Source organism: Danio rerio, chromosome 21 (genome assembly GCF_052040795.2).
Source record: "Danio rerio strain M-AB ecotype USA chromosome 21, GRCz13ab, whole genome shotgun sequence".
Classification (NCBI taxonomy): Eukaryota; Metazoa; Chordata; class Actinopteri; order Cypriniformes; family Danionidae; genus Danio; species Danio rerio.
In genome coordinates this window covers 23,918,417-23,942,761 of record NC_141041.1, presented here as the reverse complement: position 1 = coordinate 23,942,761, position 24,345 = coordinate 23,918,417, and the positions used below count along the sequence as shown (strand labels likewise).

Here is a 24,345-nt window from a genome sequence, read left to right as displayed (position 1 = left end):
GTTTCATACAGATCATACTTTTTATAATTTAAAACCGAAGCCAAACAGAGTTATTAAAAGTGGATTTATTTTCCATTTTTTGTGATGTTCTGAACCCTACAATCTATTTAGGAGGTAGAAAACTAAAACCCTCTTTGTCACAGTAACGAAACATGAACAGACAAACTATACCTGACAATTTCTCTTCATTCCTTCACTCGTGGATCAACAAAACAGACATATACAACTTCAGACAAACAGATCACAACACATACCACAAACATATAACAATTTAGTGTGTGTGTGTGTGTGTGTGCTCATGTGAAGGCAGGCTTTGCATGGTAAAATGTGTATATGCATCAAATCAATGGCAAAACCTTTTGGTTGCTAATAATGTCAGACAGCTTCTGTTTGAGTTTCAGGAATATTCGCTTGAATTCCAAACCGTCACCCTAGAATACAAAAAAACAGAGCTTTAATCAAATCAGTTACATTATTTATAATTTTAAAATGCTATGGTTATTGTTTGCATTTCAATAATCTGATTATTTTAGTTGTGTTGATTAACAAGTCAGTAGCTATGTGTCCATCAAAAGATGCTAAGTAAATTGATGCACAAAACTAAAATCGTCACTTCCTGATTAACTGCCGCCAAATATCAAAAGTAAAAACAGAACTTGCAGCGGTTGGAGAAGCTGTTTTAATAAATTTGTTTATTTAATAAATTACTTGTGTCTCAGAAGACAAATAATGATATGCAATGAATGTGTGGTGGCATTTAAAGGCATGAGATGCGGAGCACACATGCTCTGGACAATTCTGGAGGTCATTGATAATATAATAACACTAATACTAAAATGGTTACAGCATTTTAGATGTTTTACAGTGCTCAGCCTGCTGGTTTGTTCATTCACATTCACCACATGATCTCTTAAAACAAAAACACATGACCTTTTTAATACGCATACTGGAATTTGTTTGGTAAAAGTGTTATATCAAAGTTTATGCGCATCTTTTCTTATTGGAAAAAAAAGTTTATCCTACTCAGTTATGCGCATGTTTTTTATGCATATTTTCAAATTTGTGCGCATCATGGCGTTTCCATCAACCGTTTTATGCGCATATCCAAAATGCGCATAAAAATAGGTGGATTTAAATGTAGCTAGTGACAGCATAAAAGTAATTAATAATTTATAGCTCACCTTTGACAGCCGGAAATCAACTAAAATACGTTCCTCCATTTCCAGGAAGTGCACTATGAATATCAGCTTATTATTGCGACGATCCATTGTAGACACTGTCGCCTATTAATAAAGGGGATGTAAACAAGATCAGTTCATTATATGGTTTGAGATCTGTCTTTGATTATTTAAAATGCTAAATATGTTACATATTATCTGGTTACCTGATTATTACAGCTCTGTTTCCATGTGTGACCCAAAGCAATACAAGAATCACGGAGAGCAATGCAAGATGCCTCTGTATTTTCTGTAGTAAAGAACCTGGTCATTCTCCTCACCAAACGCTGCCAGGGGCTCTGAAAAAAATAACCATAATAAATCATTAATCACATTGAGCCAAATTAGATGTGACATTCCATTACCATGGAATAAAACCATTTTAACCAAGGCAAAACCAAAACTAAATATGAACATTCAGCCTATTTTAATTGTCATTATTTGTTCTGTTCTGAATACTGTGAAATTTAAAAGATTCATTGTGGAGCCTATTTTCCTGAATAAAACTACAAATCGCAACAAATCTAAATATTAACTATGCAATTTAGAGCAGATGTAACTTTTTTTCTGAAAAATACTGTATAATTATTATTAACTGTATTGAAATTGTTACCTGGCTTGCACCCGGTGTGCCAAGCAGTTGTGTGCCCAGCAGCATGTGGTCAGGACAGGTCGGTTGTGAAAAGCTGACACTGACATCGGTGTGAACTGTAACCTCCTTCTCCTCCCATAATCCCTGTGGCTCAGGCTGAGAGCTTGAGATCTGCGCTCGGTCATCACTGAGGAAACACACAGGTAGTGATTATGTGCCCCTTATAGCAGAAAATAGCTCATGAGTTTTGCTCAATACTAAACAGTCATTAAGGCAACATACAGTGCATCCGGAAAGTATTTATAGTGCTTTAATTTTTCATGTTACAGCCTTATTCCAAAATGGATTAAATTCATGTATTTCTTTAAAATTCTACACACAATATCCCATAATGACAATGTGAAAAAGATTTTTTGAAATTGTTGCAAATTTATTAAAAATAAAAAAGCTGAAAAACCCTGTTCATAAGTATTCACAGCCTTTGCTTAATACTTTGTTGATGCACTTTTGGCAGCAATTACAGCCTCATGTCTTTTTGAATATGATGCCACAAGTTTGGCACACCTGTCCTTATCTATTTTGGAAAAAGACTGTAACATAAAAAAATTTGGAAAAAGTAAAGCGCTGTGAATTCTTTCTGGATGCACTGTATGTATTTATCATACTGACCTGTTTTTTCGTCTTAGCTCAGAGTCAGCCCGTTGAATCTTGGCTGCTGGTGTGATGCCCTGACGTTGTACTGCTGTGGTCAAAAATTCAGACGCAAAACAGTCACAAACACAAACACTCTTAAAGCACTTGCAGAGCTACTGAGCTGATGTTTGAAACAGTACCTGATTTGAAACTTCTGCTAAACCAGCGGTGTTTCTTAATTTCAGGAATGGTGAACCTGTCTTCTGGATTGTGCAGTAATATCTTAGACAACAGACCTGATCAAAAACAAACAAAACTTCTTAACATCAGAGGTGTTCTGAATGTTTGTATGCAGTAGTTTTGAGTGGCTGCCTTCCGGCCAAAGTGAAATCTATAATAAATATTTAAATATTGTCAAATTTAGCAAGTCGAAGATACTTACTAAGGGGTACCGCATCAATTTTCTTCCAGGGCGTAAGGTAGGTCTTTCTTTCCAGCCAGTCCAAATACTCCTGACAGTTTTCACTCGGCTGATCCCAGGGTAACTCTGTTGAGAAATTCAACACAATACGATGCAATAAAATGTTAAAGATACAATCTTGGGCCTTTTTTAAACTTCTGGTTATAATATTTTCATAAAAAAATAAATAAATATAAAATCAATAGAGTCTTACCTCCAGCTAACATTGCAGTGAGCACAATGCCACAAGCCCAAGTGTCCGCAGGCTGAGCGTTAAAAGATGAGCGTGACATCAACTCTGGGGCAACATAGGGCAGAGTACCACACAGACGGTTCAAAGCTCGCTCACGGCCACGGTGCCTGAACATGGTAGCCAGGCCAAAGTCAGAGATCTTCAGATTATCTGACAGAAAATACACAAAATGTATATATCAAAATTATATTTTGGTTTCCAAAGGTTTCATCAAGTCTAATTTAAGACTTTTTAAGACCATTATGAATAAAATTTCTGACTTGCACAAGGTTAAACGCTAAGGATTTTTTCTAATGGCCCAGTTAAAGCTTAAAAAAAACTGTAAAAACAAATGTTATATTAATAGGTATGGTAAATAGAGTTAATAAACTTTTGCTAGAACTTTTAATGAGATAGTGATGAAATGTTGGTAATTGCCTGGGTGTTGGTCCAATTGGGTAGCTTTACATGAACATAGGAAAGTTAAAACAAGTTTAAAATTATTTAAGACCCACAACACAATATTTCAGTGAATTTAAGACTTTTTAGGACTTTGAAATTGAAGAAATGCCTGTATACAGTCTACATATACAAGCCTGTATATTGTTAAACTAATAATTTATAGTGCACATCTTAGTAATGCTCGCTACACTTGATACTTAGAATCAATTGTTAAAATTAGTTTACTATGTAAACATGAACTAATACTGAAAACTTAAGCATTTATTCGTCTTAATTAAATGTTCTTTTCAACAATTACCAATACATTATTTTGTCTTTTAATGTTTTTTAACGCACCTGAGATAACAAGAATGAATATCTCATAAGTAAAGATAAAAAATACAGCGAAGAAAGTATTTGATTTTAAATGGACTATATAATTGGACTTTATTGTAGTGTTAGCAAAATATTTTATATGCATAATGTCCATCCACTACAACACAGATGTTTATTCTTGTAGATGTCACAGACCCCAAAATATGATCATGCCATAGACTACTGTGTAAAACAATATTTGAAAAATATTAAGTTTATGTTAGTTTAGTCTGTATTGATCTACTACTATAGTAATGTGCCCAGTTTAATTTGAGTACATTTTTAATTTTACTGGACTGTTTATTTTGCTTATTAATTTATTTGACAATCCAAACAGACCCCCAGCTCTCCAAAGCAGACTATATTGCAATTTCATATCAGCACATCGATAATAAAATGCTTTTCTGTGTGTGTTTGTGTCATGGATATTGCTGCTGAATTTATCTGTGAAGCTGGAACTTCTGCAGGTTTCACCAAGTTAAATTTAAGACTTTTTAAGACATTTTGACCATTATGTACAAATTTTAGACTCATACAGGGCTAAACCCTAAAGAATTTTTTAAATGGCCCAGATAAAAAAAAATATTTATTTTTGCACTATAAAAAATTATATAATTTAATAATACTATGATAATTGAATAACAAATTTAAATATCTATTAGCAAAATATTGTGTCAAAACAAGCAAGTTCTAGCTGCAAACACTCTTTTTTTCAACATAGACTTTCTGAAAAATGGACAAATGTTTTAAAAGTTATTATAATAAACTAAATGTATGCAAAACAGTCCATCCAGGTTAGTGTCCTAAGCAGTAAATACAAGTGGAACTTTTAAATAATAATAATTATTATTATTAGGAAAATAATTAAACAATTATGGTAAATGGAGTTAAACAGGACATTTGTAAATAAAAGATGGATTGTTGGTGATTATATGGATGTTAATGGCCAGATTGGGTAACTATTTATAAACAACTGAAAATTAAGACCTGTTTAAAAAGATTTAAGACCTACAACACAATATTTTAATAGATTAAAGACTTTATGGCCTAACATTTAGCTTTGGAAATTTAAAACATTTTAGGACTTTAAGACCCCGCGAACACCATGTGGAACATTGCATTTTATCCTGTATAAAAATACCATTCAGACGTACCTTTATCATCAAGAAGAATATTCTCAGGCTTTATGTCACGATGTGTAATCCCAACACTGTGAAGATATTCCTGTAAGTGAGATGGAGCAAGTTTCACAACAAAGTCAACTTTGAAGAGTAAATGGTTCTCAAAATACACCATAAAAAAAAAAAAAAAAAAAAAAAGATCACAAATCTTACCACACCAGCTATCAGCTGCTGAAAAAACCTGTGCGCCTCCTTTTCTGGCATCCCAACATCCGGTTCTGTCAGAAAGATTGACAAAATATACTTTAGATAAATTTTAGGTATTTTAATGCCTTTATTTTAATAAATCAATTCTGACAAGAAAGCAAAGGATGGGAACATTTGTTTTTTTTACAGTTGATTTACTCACAGGGCTCAACAACAAGGACTGCCTGATGGCCCGGGGCCAGCGTGAGAGACACTTGGGATAGTAGACAGGATCATTACGATTGGGAAAGTGCTGCCTTGTCACTAAAGCTTAATTGACCTGCGATTATTGGTCAAATGCAAGCATTTTAAGTTTGTGTTTTTAAGTCTTTAAATGCTACCTTTTCTGTGATGTCGTAAACACCATATTGTTTTTTGGTTGCTCTTATCTGATTTTGTGTATTGAGCATGCTATATTTTTCCCCATAACCTGGTAACAACCAGTGGTGAAGTGACAGCAACATCAAAATATAAGGATAAAAGAAAATGTCTGTGTTTAACATCTTAGAAGCAGACATTTACATGGGTACAACATGAGAAAAATGAAGTAATGTTTTGCACAATTTGCCGTCAGTATTACAAGTCGGCCACCATTTTTTATATAATTTCAAACTGCAATAAAAAACCTGCACATTTTCCGTACTGCTCTTTTTGTTTGCACAACACTGAGAATTTTGCTCATTATAAATATTTATTTTCTAGATTCACAGACATTATTTATGTCACATTATTTAAAATATGTGGCTAAAAAAAAGCTATTAACTTCTCTTTTTTGTTTTTGGGCCTGTAAAAATTTTTGTCAGGGCAAGTAAAAATATGAATCATTGGCCCGATCAGACCAGTAGAAAAACTCCCCAGCGTTGAACCCTGACTCATCTACACGACTCAAAAACAAAAAGGATGCAACAATTATTGAATGAACCCAAAATGTTCAATTACCTATTCGGTCAAAGAGCTCTCCTCCGCTACAGTACTCCAGAAAGATGTACTGTGTCGTCCCCTCACTCCTGTGCCCAAAGAAACGTACAATGTTGGGGTGTGAAAGCATCTTGCATATGCAGACCTCCTTCTTCACATTCTCGATGCAATCCTTGGCTTTTGCCATGTCCACAACTTTCACCGCCACAGCCTCTTCTGTCTTCTTGTTGACCAGCAGTCGCACCCTACAATGATTTGAAGCAGATTAATACAATTTTAAGACTGCAACTGATCAAGATGGAACGAATATGAAGTGCATTGGTCACTTACTCTCCATATGCTCCCTCTCCAAGAGTTTGTACCACATCCCAGTCTTTAACAAAAGGCACAGCCATTATGCAATCTGTGGGCATAAGTCAGTCAGAACAACCTTGTAAAAGCAAATCAGCATAACAAGCTAATAGACTATAACACTTACAGGACATATGTTAGTTTTTAGTAAATAAATATAACAGTAAACATGATAAATGTTACGGGGCAGGCAATTGTAAACAGTGAAACGTCAAATCTGATAGCTTTGGGCTGTCGGATATTAGTTTTAATTTAGCTAAAACAAACATACCTTCGCGTATATCAGAGGTAACGTTGTCCCATGTGAAGCGGTTTGTTAATGTAATTTGTTGTTATAATCACACACCCCCTTGATAAGTGTCTATGCAGACATAATAATACAAGAGCGTCTGTCCAAACTTTGGCGCCTTCTAGAGACGTGACATCATCGGAAATGCTAAGAGGAAAGAATTTTCAAAATAAAAGCTTAAACCGCTAACATGAGGGACAACTTTTTGCGTTATTCATTCATTCAATTATTTTCTTTTCGGCATAGTCAATCTTGGGTCGCCACAGCGGAACGAACCGCCAACTTATATAGCACATGTTTTACGTAGCGGATGCCCTTCCAGCTGAAACCCATCACTGGGAAACTTTTTAGCATTATGTTATATAGAATTATTAAGAACAACCACAACATGCGAAATATAAAAAAAAAAGAAGAAGAAGATTTTTATATCCCTGTTGTGTTTCTTTCATTTGAATTGTACTGTAAAAATATTTTTTGATTTAGTTTTTTATAACTGTCATATTAATGTATACAACAGCAGTATTTAACATTAGCTATATAAGCAAAAGATGAATATGATAAGTATTTTATGCGTTTTACGTTTTCATGTTATTATTTATAAATAAGAAGAACACAAGAAATAATCATGAAATAAACCGTTTATGTAGGGGCTTTTATTTTATTTTCTAACATAAAAGCCCGTCAATAAGTGGGCAAAAGTTCACGGCAGTAGTTTATTTCTAGCATTTCGATATATTTAAAATAATATTTTACAATTATAAGCTAACATAATTATCATCATCATCACATAACTATAGGCGCACATGGGAGGCGCAGATAGGCTGATGCAAAGAGCATAGAGTGATTCTAAGCTCTTTGGCTGATGTATCGAAGTGGTCCTTTTTCGTTGTTATGGCAACATCACTTCAGTTCCGTAAACACAACTTCATTTATTGAGTGTTAGACGGTCGTTTCTAAAGCTGTCTTGAGTGTCAGAAATTAGTAAACCATTTAAAGGGTAAACCTAAATAAATAAGGTAAGAAAAAAATTAACAATGTTGACAGCCCAAAGAAGCAGGATTCGGTGTCGCGAAATTACTGGACCTGCACATTCAGTGGCATTGGTGAGTTATTTGTGTTGACCATTATTAACGTTACATGTTTTATATTGAATATATTAACGTCATAATAATTATACAATAATAATTCTAATAGTCATATAGTAATAAATAACCTTACAATCAGGCCTACTATATCATAACAGACAGGCATATACTATACATTAATGTATACAATGATAGGCCTACTATTTTATAATATTATGCTATAGTAACTATAGTAAAACATTTTCATTATACATAAATTTTATGTGCCCAAAGAGAAATCTATCTATCTATCTATCTATCTATCTATCTATCTATCTATCTATCTATCTATCTATCTATCTATCTATCTATCTATCTATCTATCTATCTTTCTATCTATCTATCTATCTATCTATCTATCTATCTATCTATCAACATTAGATAGACATTAACATAAGTTTGTCTTCAGTAAAAGAGAGAAGGTAGAAAGATAGAAAAGACATTTATATGAATGGAGCTTTTATGAATTCACTCCAAATTTGTACATTTCAGAAAGCAAGACCTCCTTTATCCAGAGACATAGATGACATATTTGTAAGGAGAAGGAAGCAGGAGGCGACGCGAGGCGAGGTGCTGGAGTTCACCAAAGATCAAAGCTCATGTGATGTGAGAATGCGATGGGAAAGAAACACACAGCGCCGTGTGGTGTCTGCCACTGTTAACAGACATCTACAAGATGCACTAGATCAGTACCAGATGGGCATTGATGAAAAGAGGGAAAGGTCTGAACGGAATAACTTCATGAATTATTAAGAAAACTTTCATTGTAATGCAATGACTTTGTCTTTTTTTTTTTTTTTTGCCAGGCTTCGTGAACTGCTGGAGTCAGAGGAACTGGAACTCTTCAAGGAGATGGAGGCAAAAAAAGAGACAGTGTTGGAGAGGCAGGCTAAGATGCATGAAAGAGCCAAGACTCTTCGAGAGAGAAGAGAGAGTGAGAGACAGAGAGTTGTTGCTGATAAACTCGATCAACTTTTCAGGTAGGAGATTATATCATTAGTGATTGGACCCAGGATTGGTTCTAGAGGTTCCCGCTTGTCAAAATGCTTGGCCACTCCTCTGTCTTCCTTAAATTTGGAATTCTGGTGTAATGAAATAATTAAAACTAATTTTCAGTATCATATCTAAAGGGATTTTCACCAAAAAAATGAATATTTACACACTATTTACATGACCTCAAGTGGTCTGAAACCTTTATGAGTTTCTTTTTTTCTGTTGGACACAAAATAGGTCATTTTGAAAAATGTTAGAAACCTGTAACCACTGACTTCACTAGTAGGAAAAACAAATACAATGAAAGTCAATGGTTTTATTTTCAAAATTTTTCAAAATAACTTTTGTTATGATCAACAGAAAAAAATAAACTCAAACAGGTTTGTGACTAAAGAATGAATAAATGATGGCAGAATTTTTAGGTTTGGCTGAACTATCTCTTTAATGCATAATCAGAGGTGCGTCTCTCTTTTTTCCAAGGACAATTTTGAGTCAAATATGGGCATACCCAAAGTTTGGAATAAAGTTTTTAATTAAATTTTTCACTCAACAGTTGGGTTTTGTCTATAGTCGGCCCAAAATTGTGTAAAAAAGCACCCAAAGGTTTTTAAAATGTATGAGTGCAATATTCAGTTGCATAGAGCAAGAAATTTGTATCATTATCAAATTAGCATTATTCACACCTGACCTCCAATAACCAGATTGATTTATGATTCAAGCCTATAAGCAAAAAGCTCATAAATACTTATAATATGTGGACATGGTAACACTGCAAACACAAACAAATCACATGTATTCTGTTGTCTGTGCTTTAATTCAAATTACATGACATAATGGAGGATTGGTGCTTTGATATTAAAATGGTCAAAAATAGTGAATACCAAAAATAGTTCTGTTCAAACAATGAACAATATTTATGGAATTTAGCTACTCTATTATTTGACATACCTAAAAAATGCTTATGTTTTATATCAGATATATAAGCAGGTTATATCAGACTTTTGCTGTTGTTGTTGTTTTTGTTGTTGTTTTGTTTTTTTTAAAGGTTAATATGTTTTGTTTAAAAATATTACATTTCTTTAAAAATATTTATTAGCTTTGCAGAGTGATACACAAAATAGTTATAGAAGCAGAAAATTACTTTTATGTCATTTAAACATGATATTTAAATAGTGTAAATGTAAAAAAATTAACCCGATTAAATGCATGTTTACTAATTTTAGCATTATTAATGAATTACTTCTAAAATAATTACATGAATAAAATAAAAATTAAATTTTATAATTAATATTTGAAATAATATTAATACAATATTTAAATTGCATTAAATACACATGTAGTACTAAAATGGTAAACTTGAAAAAGTAGCGGTGTTAAATGTACTCCTTAGTAAAGCATTCCATTAATATTAAAGTAAATATTTCATTTATTTAAAATATGAAATGTTTAAATAAAGAAATAATAATAATAATATAACAAATATTTGTTAAATAATATAAATATACTATTTTACTAATTTTTATTATACAAACAAATACTCAGATTATACACTTTTATAAAAAAAAAATTGTGTGGGATGTCTTTAATATAATGCAAAATTTTTCTAACAGAAATATAAATACATAAAAACTTTGACGCACAAAATTATATAAAATAATCCTGAATGTAAGATGAGATCAAAATTAAAGTGTGGTCCTTAAAAGCACAAGTTGTCCCTCAGTTACTGTGGTCTAGAACCATCTTTAGATGAACCGTAATGAACTTTAAATAAAATTACAGCATATTGGATCTTGCTATGTTGTAGAGAGCAGAGTGAGGAGCTGCGTGCTGTTCAGATAAAGCGCAGACAGGATCAGGTTTGCACCGAGAGGGAATCTCAAATCCGTACGAAGGAGGAAGTGCGACGGGTGCAGGAGGAAGAAGAAAAACTGTTTGCACAGATGTGGGAGAGCGACAGGCTGGCGAAAGAGGAGCGCCACAACCTGGAGCTTCAACGGCAGAGAGAGAACAACCTCCAGCAGAAAGCAGTCCTGCAGACTCAGATGGACATGGCTGAGCAGCAGAGAATCCAGGCCAAGGAGCTGAAGCAGGAGGAGGCACAGCTACTGGTGCTGATCTTTTCATTCCGACTTCTGATTTATCTAGATGATAATGGCTAAATAGACAATGTTAGATATTTTTTTGATTGACTGACGTATAATATTGAAATATGTCTGCTTATTGTCTCTGTTTTCACAGTTAAAAAGCAACAATCAATTACAATTTCTTTAAATTAATGTATATTGTTATTTTTTTAGTTTTTGCAGTATTTTTGGTTAGTATTGCAGCGTTATAAAAATAAAAAGGAAAGAAAAGGTTTTTAAATAATATAAATAAGATATTAATTTGGTATTCATTTGACACTTGCAAAAAATATAAATTAAAAAGTTAATATTATTATTTTTAAACAATATTGATATATTTAGGTAATGTTTGTAATTAATATAATTATATATATATATATTATTATTATTATTATTATAAGATATTATAAAATATGACATATATAATAATATTACATATATATATATATATATATATATATATATATATATATATATATATATATATATATATATATAAAATAAAACTATTTAAAATAATACTTTTAAATAATATGATAATGCATACAATTATAACATTATTATCTTAAAAAAAAAAAATTCTATTTCGTTATTTCAACTTTTTTTCCTAACTTTATTTATAGATATATTTTTTAATGATAAATATCACACATATTAGATTATAACTGTACATTTTCACAAATAGAGGGAGAGAGAAGTAAACCAGGATCTAAATGATTGTGACAATTAATGACCTCTAGATATTAAAAATAAAAAATAAAAAATACAACAATACATAATTACATTAAAAAATACAATAATAATAATAGTAATAACAATAAGAATAATTTAATAATAATAGTAATAATAATAATCTTGTACAATACAATCTAACAGTATAATCTATACAGTATAAACTAATACACCAAACTAAAAGCCTGGTCATGATGTCACATGGGATCACACAGCAGTGAAGAATATAAAAATGAACTATCATCCAGTATGCAGAGAGTATACATTTCCATATTTTCAAGGAGAGAACCCCAAATGTTATTTATTACAACATTTAAATAAAAGAAATTAAATATTATAAATACAACAAAAAATATTTTAAATTATAATTATAAAAATAGAACTAATTATACACTTATAAAATGTTATTGCACTGTTAAATGTAGTCTTTATTTGTATTAATATCAAATATTCTCTTGTTCAATTTTTTAGAAATTAAATATAATTTTTAATTTTTTTGCAAATATTTTTAAATAATAAAATATTAAGAAAATAATATTTAAGAAAAACTGAAGGTATTATACTGATTCTTCAAAATGTTGTGCTCCTTAGAAAGACCAGCGGGAGATGCTACGTCTGGAGGCAGAAAGAGAACACCGGCAGAAGCTCCAAGACCAGGAGAAACGGCGCAAGCAACTAGACCTTTCCCTCCGGCTCAAGATGAAGCGTCTCACTCGAGATCGACAGGAAGAGCTCGCTCTGGATATGAGCATCCTGGAGCAGCTGCTGGCACAGGAGAAAGATGAGAAGCAGGATGAGGTCCTCAAAAAGGTTTGACCTCAGCCCATACCTGACCATGGCCTAAAGAATCTGTTCAGCCCAAAAAACGAAATGATATCCTCCTTTCTGAATTGAACAGCTGGAGCGTCAGGAGGAGCAGCGCCGGTACCGGGAGTATCTGTCACAGCAGCTGGAGGAGCAGAAGCGTCTGGAAGCAGAGACAGAGCAGCTGTTTGAGTCGGAGCTCCAGCAGGCCTGGGCCCGCAGAGAAGCGCAGTGGCGTCTGGAGAAGACAGCGAGAGACAGACTCATGAAGGACGTCATGGACACTCTCCGACTGCAGATCCAAGAAAAGTGTGAGGAAAATATATCAAGATCAGGCAGTTTAGATATAATTCAAGATAAGATTTAAGAATAAAGATATACAGATATAGAAAAAAATTAAGAAGCCTCATCAAAACTTTCTCTAGGTTTAGGATTTTTTGTTTTGTGTTACGCAATTTTTTTTTATTCTTTAAACTGTTAATTGATGTCTGTCTATCTATGTCTGTCTATCTATGTCTGTCTATCTATCTGTTTATGTCTTTGTGTCTGTCTAGTAGGGCTTTGCGACAGATATTTTTTTTGACAGATATTGCAATTTCGATTTGATTTGCGTTTTAATCTTGTAGTCAAGCTTCAGCTCAATAATCTGAATCGTAGCTTCTGAATGCTAAACTGCAGTGAGTTTTAGTTAAAAAAGGAACTGAAAAGATATCAACTTACTTAAACAGTTATTCAAATTTGTTTTTAAATATTCAGAAAAGTTTTCTCTTTTTTTCCCCAAAGAGTCATAAATGAAATGACCTTATCTTTCTGTAAACAAGCTGAACTTAAATTAGGAAGCTTCATTCATTCATTTTCTTTTCAGATTAGTACCTTTATTAATCTGGGGTGGCCACAGCGGAATGAACTGTCAACTTATCCAGCATATGTTTTACGCAACGGATGCCCTTCCAGTTGCAACCCATCACTGTGAAACATCCATACACACTCATTCACACACATACACTACGGACAATTTAGCTTATCCAATTCACCTATACCACATGTTTTTTGGACTTGTGGAGGAAACCGGAGCACCAGGAGGAAACCCATGCCAACACGGGGAGAACATGCAAACTCCACACAGAAACGCCAACTGACCCAGCTGAGGTTCGAACCAGCGACCTTCTTGCTTTGATTTGAACATGCTACTCACTGCGCCAACATGCAGCCAAATTAGGGAGATAGTTTAGCTAATTATAAAAACAAAAAATAATAATTATAAAAATACTAACGTGGCTGAAACACCTCTGAAATTGTACTTTGCTGTTGCTTGCTACTAGATTGAGTGTCACTGGCAATACTTTGAGTTGACTTTTTACCAAGTCAAGCACTCCTCATCTAGCTGCCTGTGGTGCTTTTTTAAGTGCTGGTTGTTGTATTTCCTCGTGCTGAGGCAACAATTCTTACAGATTACCTGTTTTTGTTCAGTGTCTGTGACTTTAAAACCAAAATATTCCCATATTATCGACAGGGATGATGGCAACAGACGCCATCATCCCCCTCATCCACGCTTTCCTGTTTGTTTGTTTTTTTAATGTGGATTTTATTGTCCATCCGTCTGTTCATCTGTCCATCTGTCTGTCTGTCTGTCTGTCTGTCTGTCAGTGTCTGTCTGTCTAACTATCTTTTTCTATCTGTCTGTCTGTCTATATATCTATTTATCTGTTTGTGTCTTTGTATATATATGTATGTATGTATATATGTCTGTCTGTCTGTCCGTCTGTCTATCCATCCCTCCATCTGTCCATCTACCTTTCTATCTGTGTGTCTGTGGGCTGTCTGTCTGACTGTCTACATATACTGTTGAAGTCAGAATTATTAACCCCCCTGTTTATTTTTCCCCCAATTTCTGTTTAATGAAAAGAAGATTTTTGTCAACACATTTTTTAAATATAATAGTTTTAATAACTCATTTCTAATTGCTGATTTATTTTATCTTTGCCATGATGACAGTACATAATATTTACCAGATATCTTTCAAGACACTTCTATACAGCTTGAAGTGACATTTAATGGCTTAACTAGGTTAATTAGGTTTACTAGGCAGGTTAGGTTGATTAGGCAGGTTATTGTATAACTGTTCTGTAAACTATCGAAAAAAATATAGCTTAAAGGGGCTAATGATATTGACCTTAAAATGTTTTTTTAAAAATTAAAAAGCTTTTATTTTAGCCTAAATAAAACAAACAAGACTTTCTCCAAAAGAAAAAAATATGACCAGACATACTGTGAAAATTTTCTTGCTTTGTTAAACATCATTTGGAAAATATTTTTTTAAAAAAATCTAAATCAAGGGGGCGACTAATAATTCAACTGTATGAATTTTGTTTTTGTCTTTAACCCAAAAATATACAGTATAAAAAAATGTTGTACAACAAATAAAAATGAAAGTGTAATCTCTCTTTTTTTAGTGAATGAGAACATGCAAAAGCAGGCTGAGGCTTTTAAAGAAAAAGAGGAGCTTGATCGAATAATTCAAGCAAACAAATTGCTGGACGAAGAAGAAAAGGCTCAGTATGTTCTTGTCTATTAAAGCTGTTCTACTTAATCATCCTGTTAAAAATAAATACAAAACAATAATCTTTGATTGATAAATTTCTAGTTTCAGGGAAGCCACTAAGGAGTATCAGGCTGATTTATTGGCTCAGATGATGTACCGCCAGCGCATTCGTGAAGCAGAAGAAGCTGAGAAAGAATATGAGTTCCAGAAGGGTCTAATGTACGAAGAGCAGTACAACAAGAAGATTCAGGACATCCTGTCAAGACCCATATCCAGCACCACAGCCGTTCATCCGTTCAGGAGAAGAGATCGCCGCTGCTCCAGCTCTGGTGGACAAATGTCATAAATCCAACCAGTTCTGTTCACAACATTAGTAGCATTTGTAAAATATTCTCGAATTAATTAAAAAGAAGAGAGACAAAGAAAATGAAGGAATTCAGTTACATTCAACTTGAGTCATGATATTACCAATCTAACTTTGGAATCACAAAGGCTTGGTAAAGGCATAGTTTACCTAAATATGAAAAATGACTTACCATTTACTCTCAGATTGTTCCTAGCTTGTACAATTAAATTTGTTTTATTAAAAGAAGATACTTTGAAGAAGGTTGGTTACCACTGAATATCATAAATGTCAAAAATACTACAGATGAGTACTATGGGTTAGTTACTAACAATTTTTCTAAATATCTCATTTAGAAATTTAGAGTTTGGAAAAAAGTGGAGGGTAAAGGATAAGTGAAAAAAACTGAACTATATATAAATAGTGAACTATCTCTTTTATGAAAGATTTGCATTTATTTGATTTAATTTAGCATTCATTTATGCATTCATTTTGGCACATTTATTTGATCAATAAATAGTATTGTTAATGTAGATATAAATAAACAACATAATTTAAATAATTAATAAACAATAATGTAAGTAATAAATAAACAATACATAATAAAACAGTAAGATGGTGAAATATTATTTTAATTCAATATAACCAATTTGTTTATTCATTCATTTTCTTTTAGGCCTAGTCCCTTTATTAATCAGGGGTCACACATCAGCAGAATGAATCGCCAACTAATCCAGCACATGTTTTATGCAGCGGGGAACACCCATACACTCTCATTCACACACAACACAGACAGTTAATCTTACCCAATTCACCTAAAGCACATGTCTTTGGATGGGGAGAACCTGCAAACTCCACACAGAAATGCCAACTGACCCAGCCGAGGCTCGAACCAGCAACCTTCTTGCTGTGAGGCGACATCGCTACCCACTGCGCCATCGTGCTGACCATGACTTTGTGTGTAAATATGTTTTAAAGTGTAATTTATTCCAGTGATTTCAAGGTGAATTTTCTGCATCATTACTCCAGTTTTCTGTGCCATGTGATCCTTTTGAAATAATTCTAAAAAAAAAAGCAGCTTCATATAAATTATTATATAATTTTTATGTTGATTTCTATTGGATCATATGAAACTGAAGATGGGAGTAAAAGTGCTATTGGTCTTTAAATGCAAGGGGGAAACATTATATTTTAAAATATATTTACAAAGAAAACTCTTATTTTTTAATTGTAATAACATAAAAAAGTAAAGGTAAATCAAACTATTTGAGGAAACTGATTACAACAAACCAAGTTTAAAAACGAATCCGAATGATTACTGTGAACTTAATCCATTTGAGTAAATGAAGCAATTTGAGCACAGTAAAACCCAACAAATGAAGAGAACTTAAACCAACTGAGTAAATTAAAACCCAATAAGTTAAGGCAACACAAACCATTTGAGGAAACCGATTGCTACAAACCATTTGAGTTAAAAACTAATCTATATGAGTACTGTGAACGTACTCTATTTAAATAGAAGTAATGAGGTATTTAATTAACTTATTACCTTGAACACTGAGTTCAAAACTCTTTTCAAATGAGTACAATTAACTTTCTCATTTCATTGGATAAAGTGAACTGTTGGGTTTCTATGGTGTGTTTATATAAATGCAGCAGAGGTTGAAATCATCAGCAAATCTTACAGTTTTAAAAACTTTATAAATAATAAACTGAAAACTCCTAACATCCTTATCTTCCAAGTAGTATAGTCCATCTGCTTTGCACATTGTGTGATCAGACTCATTACCCATTTGTCAAAGTTTCTATTCAAAGGCAAATACAAGTCTAACTGGATTATCTTGTTCAGACGTAGATATTTACACGTTGAAAAGTTAATTATTTCAAGAAAGCCGTTCAAGAATGTGATGGCCTCTTTGTACAAATCAGTATATAAGAGTAGCAGGCTCCTGATTAAAAGCAATGAGATGTCTCCCATGGTTGCTAAGAAACATGCACTGTACACAATACCAGGAAAGGTCAAAGGGTCAGACTCTAAATATTGTCTAATTATCTCAGTAGAACATAACTATAATGATTTTGCAATGAGGTTTTAGACCAATAAGCTGCCGGGTTTAACGATTAGTATTTTCCAGTAGCCTACTAAATCCACCACAGGTTGTGTATGGTTAAGAAGTTAGTCAACACCCAATACCTTTACTAGGAGTGGTAGGGGTGTGGAGCAATTGGTCTGATGTCATTTCTGTCTACTTTTTTCTTTCTCACCTGGCTGTTCAGACAGGTTTATCTTTTACCCAAGCCAGTTTCAGGCTTACAAGATGGAATCTTTTTAAGTAAGACATGAGGAATAAACAATATAGTTTGTCAGTCTAATGATCAGTGCGTCTGTGGATATTGGAAAGTATTTATAGAGAGGAAGATGCGTGAACATGAGCTTTATGTCAAGGTAGGTCGATTTAAATTCCCTATGTGTTTCACTAAGATTTACTTAGAAATACATGACTTAAATTAAATATATATAATCTAACCACAGGTAAAGTACTAAACATGTTCACCCATCTATTTAAGTGAACAAATATTATTGTGAATGTATGTTTGTAGTGTGTTTCATGTGTGTCCACTCTGCAGCTTGTAGATAACAGAGAAGGAATGCTTTGCTTTTGTGTGTTTGATTTATGATAGAGACACTAAACACACAATTTATGCTGTCTGATTTTTCTGGACAGATTCTGTGCGTAAAATAGATAAATACTGTTGATATGTATGTAGAGCTCATTGCGTTTCATCAGAGCAGTGTCTGTATTCAATATTTATGCTATACTGTATTTTAGGTAGTAGTGGTCTACTAGTACTTGGTCTTAGTGCTATACTGTATTTTAGGTAGTAGTTGCTTTAGCAGTGTGTGCTTCAACATCTGGCTGGACTGAAAAATTGTGTTACAAGTAATGAATTTCAGGGTGTGAGCTAAAATTCTCTCAGATGAATCAGAAAAACACAATGAATTTAGTGATGCATGTGGGTCAGTGACGTGGCTGGGTCCACTGAGTCAAAATTAAATAAAAAAGAATAATAATTAATTAAAAATCCCTTAAAATAAGATTCTGAACCGGAATCTGATTCGGAAATTAAGCTTACTTTTTGTCTAATTGTTATTATTATCATTTATTTATTTATTTTATTTTTATTAATATTTTTTTTTGGTTTGGCAAATTTAAATATCAATAAATTTAAATATAATCATTATTCTAAAAAAGGGTAGAATCTATTGTCCATAAAATTTACATTCAGGCAATTGGCAAACACTTTTATCCAAAGTGACAAATGAGCACAAACACAGGCAATTTATCTTGACACCCAAATTCAGATATCAACACGCACACAGTGGCTAACCAAGGTTTCAGTGAAAGCTAGTGGTGCAAAATCCACAGAAGAAGTAACTTGCAATAAAGATTATAGAATAAAGAACTTTATAGGATTCATTATAGGAAGCGGTTTGTTTATGGCTTTTAATTGTGCATCAAAAAACTCTGAAAAAAGAAAAAATAACAACAAAGACTGTAATATATATATATATATATATATATATATATATATATATATATATATATATATATATATATATATATATATATATATTTGTTATTCAATTTACATCTTAAACACAGCTGTGAATCAAGTGCTTGTGGTATTTCAACTCACCTTTTTAATTAAATCAAAATAGTCTCTGAATATTGTCTTACAAACATGCAGAGACTGTTTATAATCTCATTATTTCCCCAATCCATGTTTAAGTGTAGTTTCCTATGTTGAACAGACGGTGTTGCTGTGGATACACTGAATAGTACAGTACGTTGATCCATGAGCCTCTGCCACCATGGCAAGCCATTTTAACATTGAATCTATCTACACGTTCAGTGGGGCGGTACTGTAAAACATAACATGGGTAAATCTGGAGGTGCGGCAGCACTGCAGCAGCAGTATTTTATGTGTTAATTAGTAAAGCCCGATACACATTTTTGTTTGTTATTTTAAACAAACTGTTATTTTACAACCTTTTAGGCCTATGTTACAGTGCCAGGGGTAGATTTAGTGTTTTGGGGGCCCTAAGCAATTCCGGCCATGGGGCCCGAAAGTTCTAAAATGCACCTTTTGTACCTTCATTTCTTTTTAATTTATTTATTTTGCAGTTTTTATTTGTATATCAACTTTTCTACAGTTTGTCTTAATGCAAATGTATAACAACATGTAAAACATCTTATAAATTTTTTTTTAAATGATTTGATTTCTTCAAACGGATTCACAACTGAAAATCATGTATAAACTATTTAGTTTTAAAAACTAAATCTTTACCTAATTTGACTGCTGGACTGCTTCATGATTGAGGGTGGGGGACACATTTGGCCATTTGCGATGTAATAAAAAAACTATTTTTTTAGACTCTCATCATACAAAATATGATAGAAAATTATGTTATTTATGATTTATTTAATTTTTCTTCTAGGTATTTATTTGGGGGCCCTCAGATTTCCTGGGTCCATAAGCGGCCGCTCACTTTGCCTTTTTGTTAAATCCGCCCCTCTAAAATGCTCAGGGACAACACGCAACATGGTGTTCACGTTTGAGCATGTAACAGGACTAAACAAATGCAGTGGCTTAAAGGGCATAAACTTTAGATTCAGAGTTTTGTTTAACATAACAAGCCTAAAGCTATATCGTGTTCATGTCAATGATGTTTCCATCTCCTCTAAAAATATGGAGAACAGTTTGTTGAAGTTGTGTTTCCACATTAAGTTTGGATCATTGAATCTAAATGAATGTTTACTGTTCAATAAATGAGTGTCATGTCTCAAATGTTAGACTACTAAATAAAACTAATTTAAAAATAGTAAAGTAAAAATAAACTAAATTAAATAGACACTAAAACTAATTAATTAGATACAGATTTGTAAATTTGTATCACATTTACTACATTTATCTGTATTCAAGGACTATAGTGATACAGAATTCAGTGAAAAATTGGCTGATTTTACTCATTTAATTTTAAACATGAAATTGCACAAACAATAAATAAAAACTTATGAACTGTGTGCTAAATTCTTTTGTAATATCAATTGCAGGTAGACAGTAGCAGAATTAATATTTAGTCTTAAGTAAATTATATGTAAATGTTGATCATTATATTATTAAAGGTCTTCAAGCATAAACAGTTATCTTTAGTTAATGAAAATAAAGTTATTACATACCTTTTACAAATTTTCTGTGCAGTACATATCTAAATATTAAACTAACATGAAGTGTAAACATATTCTGTTTGCCTGAAAAAATATTATAGTGACCTGTGCTACTGAATTAAATTTCTCACTTTTTTTTTTTTTTTACATCAATGTTGACATTAATGTCATCTGATGCTTCTGAGCAAGCATGTGAAGTTATTGGACACTTTGTGTGCCCTGCTCGTCACACTTTTCCATGGCAATGAAAAAACAAATTGTTACTATATTAATAATTTGCAAAAGACACTGTGTAATGTAGAGTACTAGAAACTTAAGAATAGTTGCATCTATTAAATAGGCATCTAATGCACAAGTATTAGTAGTAGCCTATAAAGCAGACCTGGGCATTTTTCAGCTGGACATCTTCGATATCCTACTATGACGGTTTTAGATTAAATGTTTAAACAGCCTGCCATACGGCCACTGCGGTCATGTCAGTCAGCTTGATCGAGTCCATGGATACGGGAAGAGGGGAAGGCAGCAACTTTACTCCTGCATTTTGACAACTACATACTTTTCTCTCATTTTACCGAAGCGTTTCAGCCCTTATTAAAACTCAATTATAAGTGGTAGTCGTCTATTATTTATACTTGATTTTTACGTGGAGGAAGAGAAGATAGGTGCTTTTTCCAACTCTACGTGAATTATGGGGACAGACCGACAAACACCTGCCGTGATCAGGCGCGGCTAACACTAGCTAACACTAGCCGTCAGAGGAGTTCAAAAGTACAAACCAGCATAATAGGGCGACATGGAGTGCTGACAGGACACAGGGAAACTGGATTGTAAAACTTGATGGGAATATCTTCATATTAAGTCGGAAATATTTCACCTCTCTCGTGCTGATGTGACTAGTTTAGGTGTGGGCTGCTGTATTTGGGATCATGTCTGTAACTGAACTCTACTCTAAGGTGAGTTTTGAATAGGTTTTATGTCAATAATAAATAGCTAAATGTACTGTTAAACGGCGTCAGCATTGACAAGTCTATTGATAAAGAATTTACTTGACTACGTTAGCTTGAAATGTGTATATTGAACAACTCTAACTCTAACATCATAAAACCTTAAATTGTCATCTTCAACCCTATATGCAGTTCTGTTTAAACGCTTTTAACTTCCTATAAAACACAGGGAAGGGAAGTGTCGCGGACAGGTGTGTTCCTGTTGGTTTCGGTCTGTAGGTAGTTTCGGCGTTTGGAGTGTTTCAAACCTAACTTGGTTGCCTATGTAGATAGCATCTGTAGGCGCATTGTAATGCGGTTGTGATGCAAAATAAGTCTGTCTGTATAGACAGCTCGATAGGGTTTAAGACGAAGTGTTTATGACGAGTTCTTCTATTCTTGTGAGCACTTTGTGGTTTTTCTGGTGATTCATATTTCTCTATATATTATGTAATACGCTTAATTGTGTTTTGCTTTAGTCTATGTATCAAAACCAGCATTATCAATACTAGTAGTTAATAAATCAGTTCTATAGTCAGCTTATTGAAAAAGGGTGTTTTTTATTTCTGAAAATCTTGACCCTTTTGCAGTTATTTGCCTCGTTTCATTTTTATCTCTATTTACTTATGAGGTTTAAATATAGCATTTTAATTATATTTTAAGCCAAATTTTTTGCTGTATTAGCTTGATGGATGGTGATCATAAACACTCGTTTTCATGTGTGTGTGTGTGTGTGTGTTTGTGTTTGTGTACAGCACATTGTACATTCCATCTTTGTAGTCATTAAACTTACAAAGTCTCTAAATGCATATTTCTCCCATTCGAAAGACTGTCCCAGATTACCCAAACCATGCTGTCCCACATTAATGTGGGACAACAAAAAATGTTTGAAAGAAAACAAATCTAAAAAACATTTTCAACACTTTAATACATATTTTGTTACTTGAATAGATCACAAACATAATTTAACAACAAATGGGAATATTGTCTTATTTATGACAGGTTTATGTCCTTAACATTAATCTAGTCAGAATCCTATGTCACTGACCTGTCATCCAATTTGATGAGAGATTCCTGATTGACAAGTGCCCTGCCCCCCCTCTATGGAATAACCCAATGAAGTCATGTGATTTTACTCACATAAAGTCCATGCAAAATTTATAATAAAAGTCCTGTTGCCTAAATTTTGTTAGAACAGAAATAAACACACATAAACTTAGGTGTCCCAGATTACCCAATGTCCCAGATTACCCAAATTCACCCTACCAAAATTATTTCAAACCATTTAGCCAAATTACCATTGACTATATCAGTGTTTCTCAACCACGTTCCTGGAGGACCTCCAGCTCTGCACATTTTCCATACTCATTTTAAAAATACATATTTATTGTCATCTCTCATTAAATTCTTTTTTTTTTTTTGCGGATTTGTTTTAAATTAAAAACTGAAGCCTATACACAAATAACGTACTGGCCATTACATTCGACTTTCCTCAGTCAGATGTTGGCCATTTGAATAATTCACACATAACATTCCAGCATAATAATAATGATCCAACAGAAGATTCCTCTTGGTCTTAAACCCTTTTTTGATTAGTTAGTTTTACAATTTATGATAGCACAGAAGTCAAACATGAAATAAATGAGCTCATATAGGGGACCAATTGGCTACGGGCCCATACATTTGCTGTAGATTGCTGCAAAGACAGAATCGCTTTACTTCATTCAGTGGTGTCCCTCCTGTTTAATTCCTCATTTGAAACTTGGAAGTTAAACCCATTGTTTATTATTTTTAACTCTTATTAAATGTTCTTTCTTGATGTTGGTGGTTTCAAGAACATTTAAGGTTCATGGCCTCCTTCCATTGTACAGAAGAGTTTATTTTATTCATTTATTTAGTATATTAAAATGTTCTTGTCTTCTGAAATTTATTTTCAATGGGATCACTTTAGGGGTGGGGGGGTGGGGGGGGGGAGAAACACATTTGTAATATTTATTTGTTAGTGTGTTTAGAGATTTATTTTTTTATAATGGCTCTAGATTTTAAATTTAAAATTATTATTATCAAAATATATCCTTGCTCTAAAATATTTATTCAGATTGGCATTAGAAGTTGTTTCGCTTGTAATAAATGTTTTATCCAGCTTATTAAAAGAAAAAGATGCTTATATGCAAAATAAGTTATTTTTTTTCCCTCCAGTCCTTATGTAGACTGTTCTGTTCAGCCCGATTTTTCATTTTTTTTACCATAACCGTGGATTCATATTACAACAGTAAATTCCCTTATTTTTGGACTTTAATGTTTTTATCAGATATTTCTCCCTAAAATTATTCCACAGAGAGTGTGTTGTTAGCTTGTGTGCTGTTATCTTATGGTCATTAAAACTGCAGATGTCATCATAGGAATAACCCTGCCCACATGTGTCATTGATAACAAATACTACTGAATGTACAGCTAGCCAACATTCTAGTGTATGCCATTTGTCCAAGGAAGAAAGAGCGTCAGGCATTATCCTTGCTTAAGTGGATTTATTTTTCTTCACCGACCTAATTTTTAGTTTAAACACACTCAAAGTCTTATGTGGTACCTCCCTCT

The 24,345-nt window shown here is 33.0% G+C and overlaps 4 protein-coding genes across 13 annotated transcripts in view; 3 read left to right on the top strand and 1 right to left on the bottom strand.

Moving 5' to 3' along the window:
- Positions 1–24,345, top strand: part of LOC147838831 (odorant receptor 131-2-like) — a 1,093,102-nt gene that overhangs the window by 88,292 nt on the left and 980,465 nt on the right. The gene's annotated exons all lie outside the window — the stretch shown is intronic.
- chek1 (checkpoint kinase 1) lies at positions 51–6,998 on the bottom strand. The gene is made up of 13 exons (NM_200193.2): positions 6,858–6,998; positions 6,566–6,638; positions 6,257–6,480; positions 5,285–5,349; positions 5,105–5,174; positions 3,117–3,305; positions 2,885–2,989; positions 2,643–2,738; positions 2,479–2,551; positions 1,831–1,996; positions 1,385–1,516; positions 1,182–1,283; positions 51–431 (listed from the first exon to the last, which is right to left on the bottom strand). Exons 2-13 carry the CDS (start codon positions 6,628–6,630, stop codon positions 339–341), a joined length of 1,380 nt encoding a protein of 459 aa, NP_956487.2. The 5' UTR covers positions 6,631–6,638; positions 6,858–6,998; the 3' UTR covers positions 51–338.
- On the top strand, positions 7,803–15,588 carry cfap53 (cilia and flagella associated protein 53). Its single transcript, NM_001045130.2, is given in 8 exon segments — positions 7,803–7,978; positions 8,492–8,721; positions 8,806–8,979; positions 10,797–11,100; positions 12,439–12,657; positions 12,746–12,962; positions 15,105–15,207; positions 15,296–15,588. Coding segments are annotated over 8 exon segments (1,560 nt in total). The 5' UTR covers positions 7,803–7,909; the 3' UTR covers positions 15,540–15,588.
- Positions 17,812–24,345, top strand: part of myo5b (myosin VB) — a 101,027-nt gene continuing 94,493 nt past the window's right edge. For 5 of the 9 annotated variants that reach the window (XR_015519643.1, XM_087300139.1, XM_087300142.1 and 2 more), the window contains exon 1: positions 21,259–21,720. Coding sequence is in view for 6 of the 9 variants with exons in the window: in XM_087300139.1 (XP_087156265.1) it covers positions 21,694–21,720 (27 nt within the window). In the remaining 3 variants the exon portion in view is untranslated. Of the gene's footprint in view, positions 17,983–21,258; positions 21,721–24,345 lie in introns of those variants that run through there. The other 4 variants (XR_015519645.1, XR_015519644.1, XM_087300141.1 and 1 more) reach the window with 1 other exon arrangement.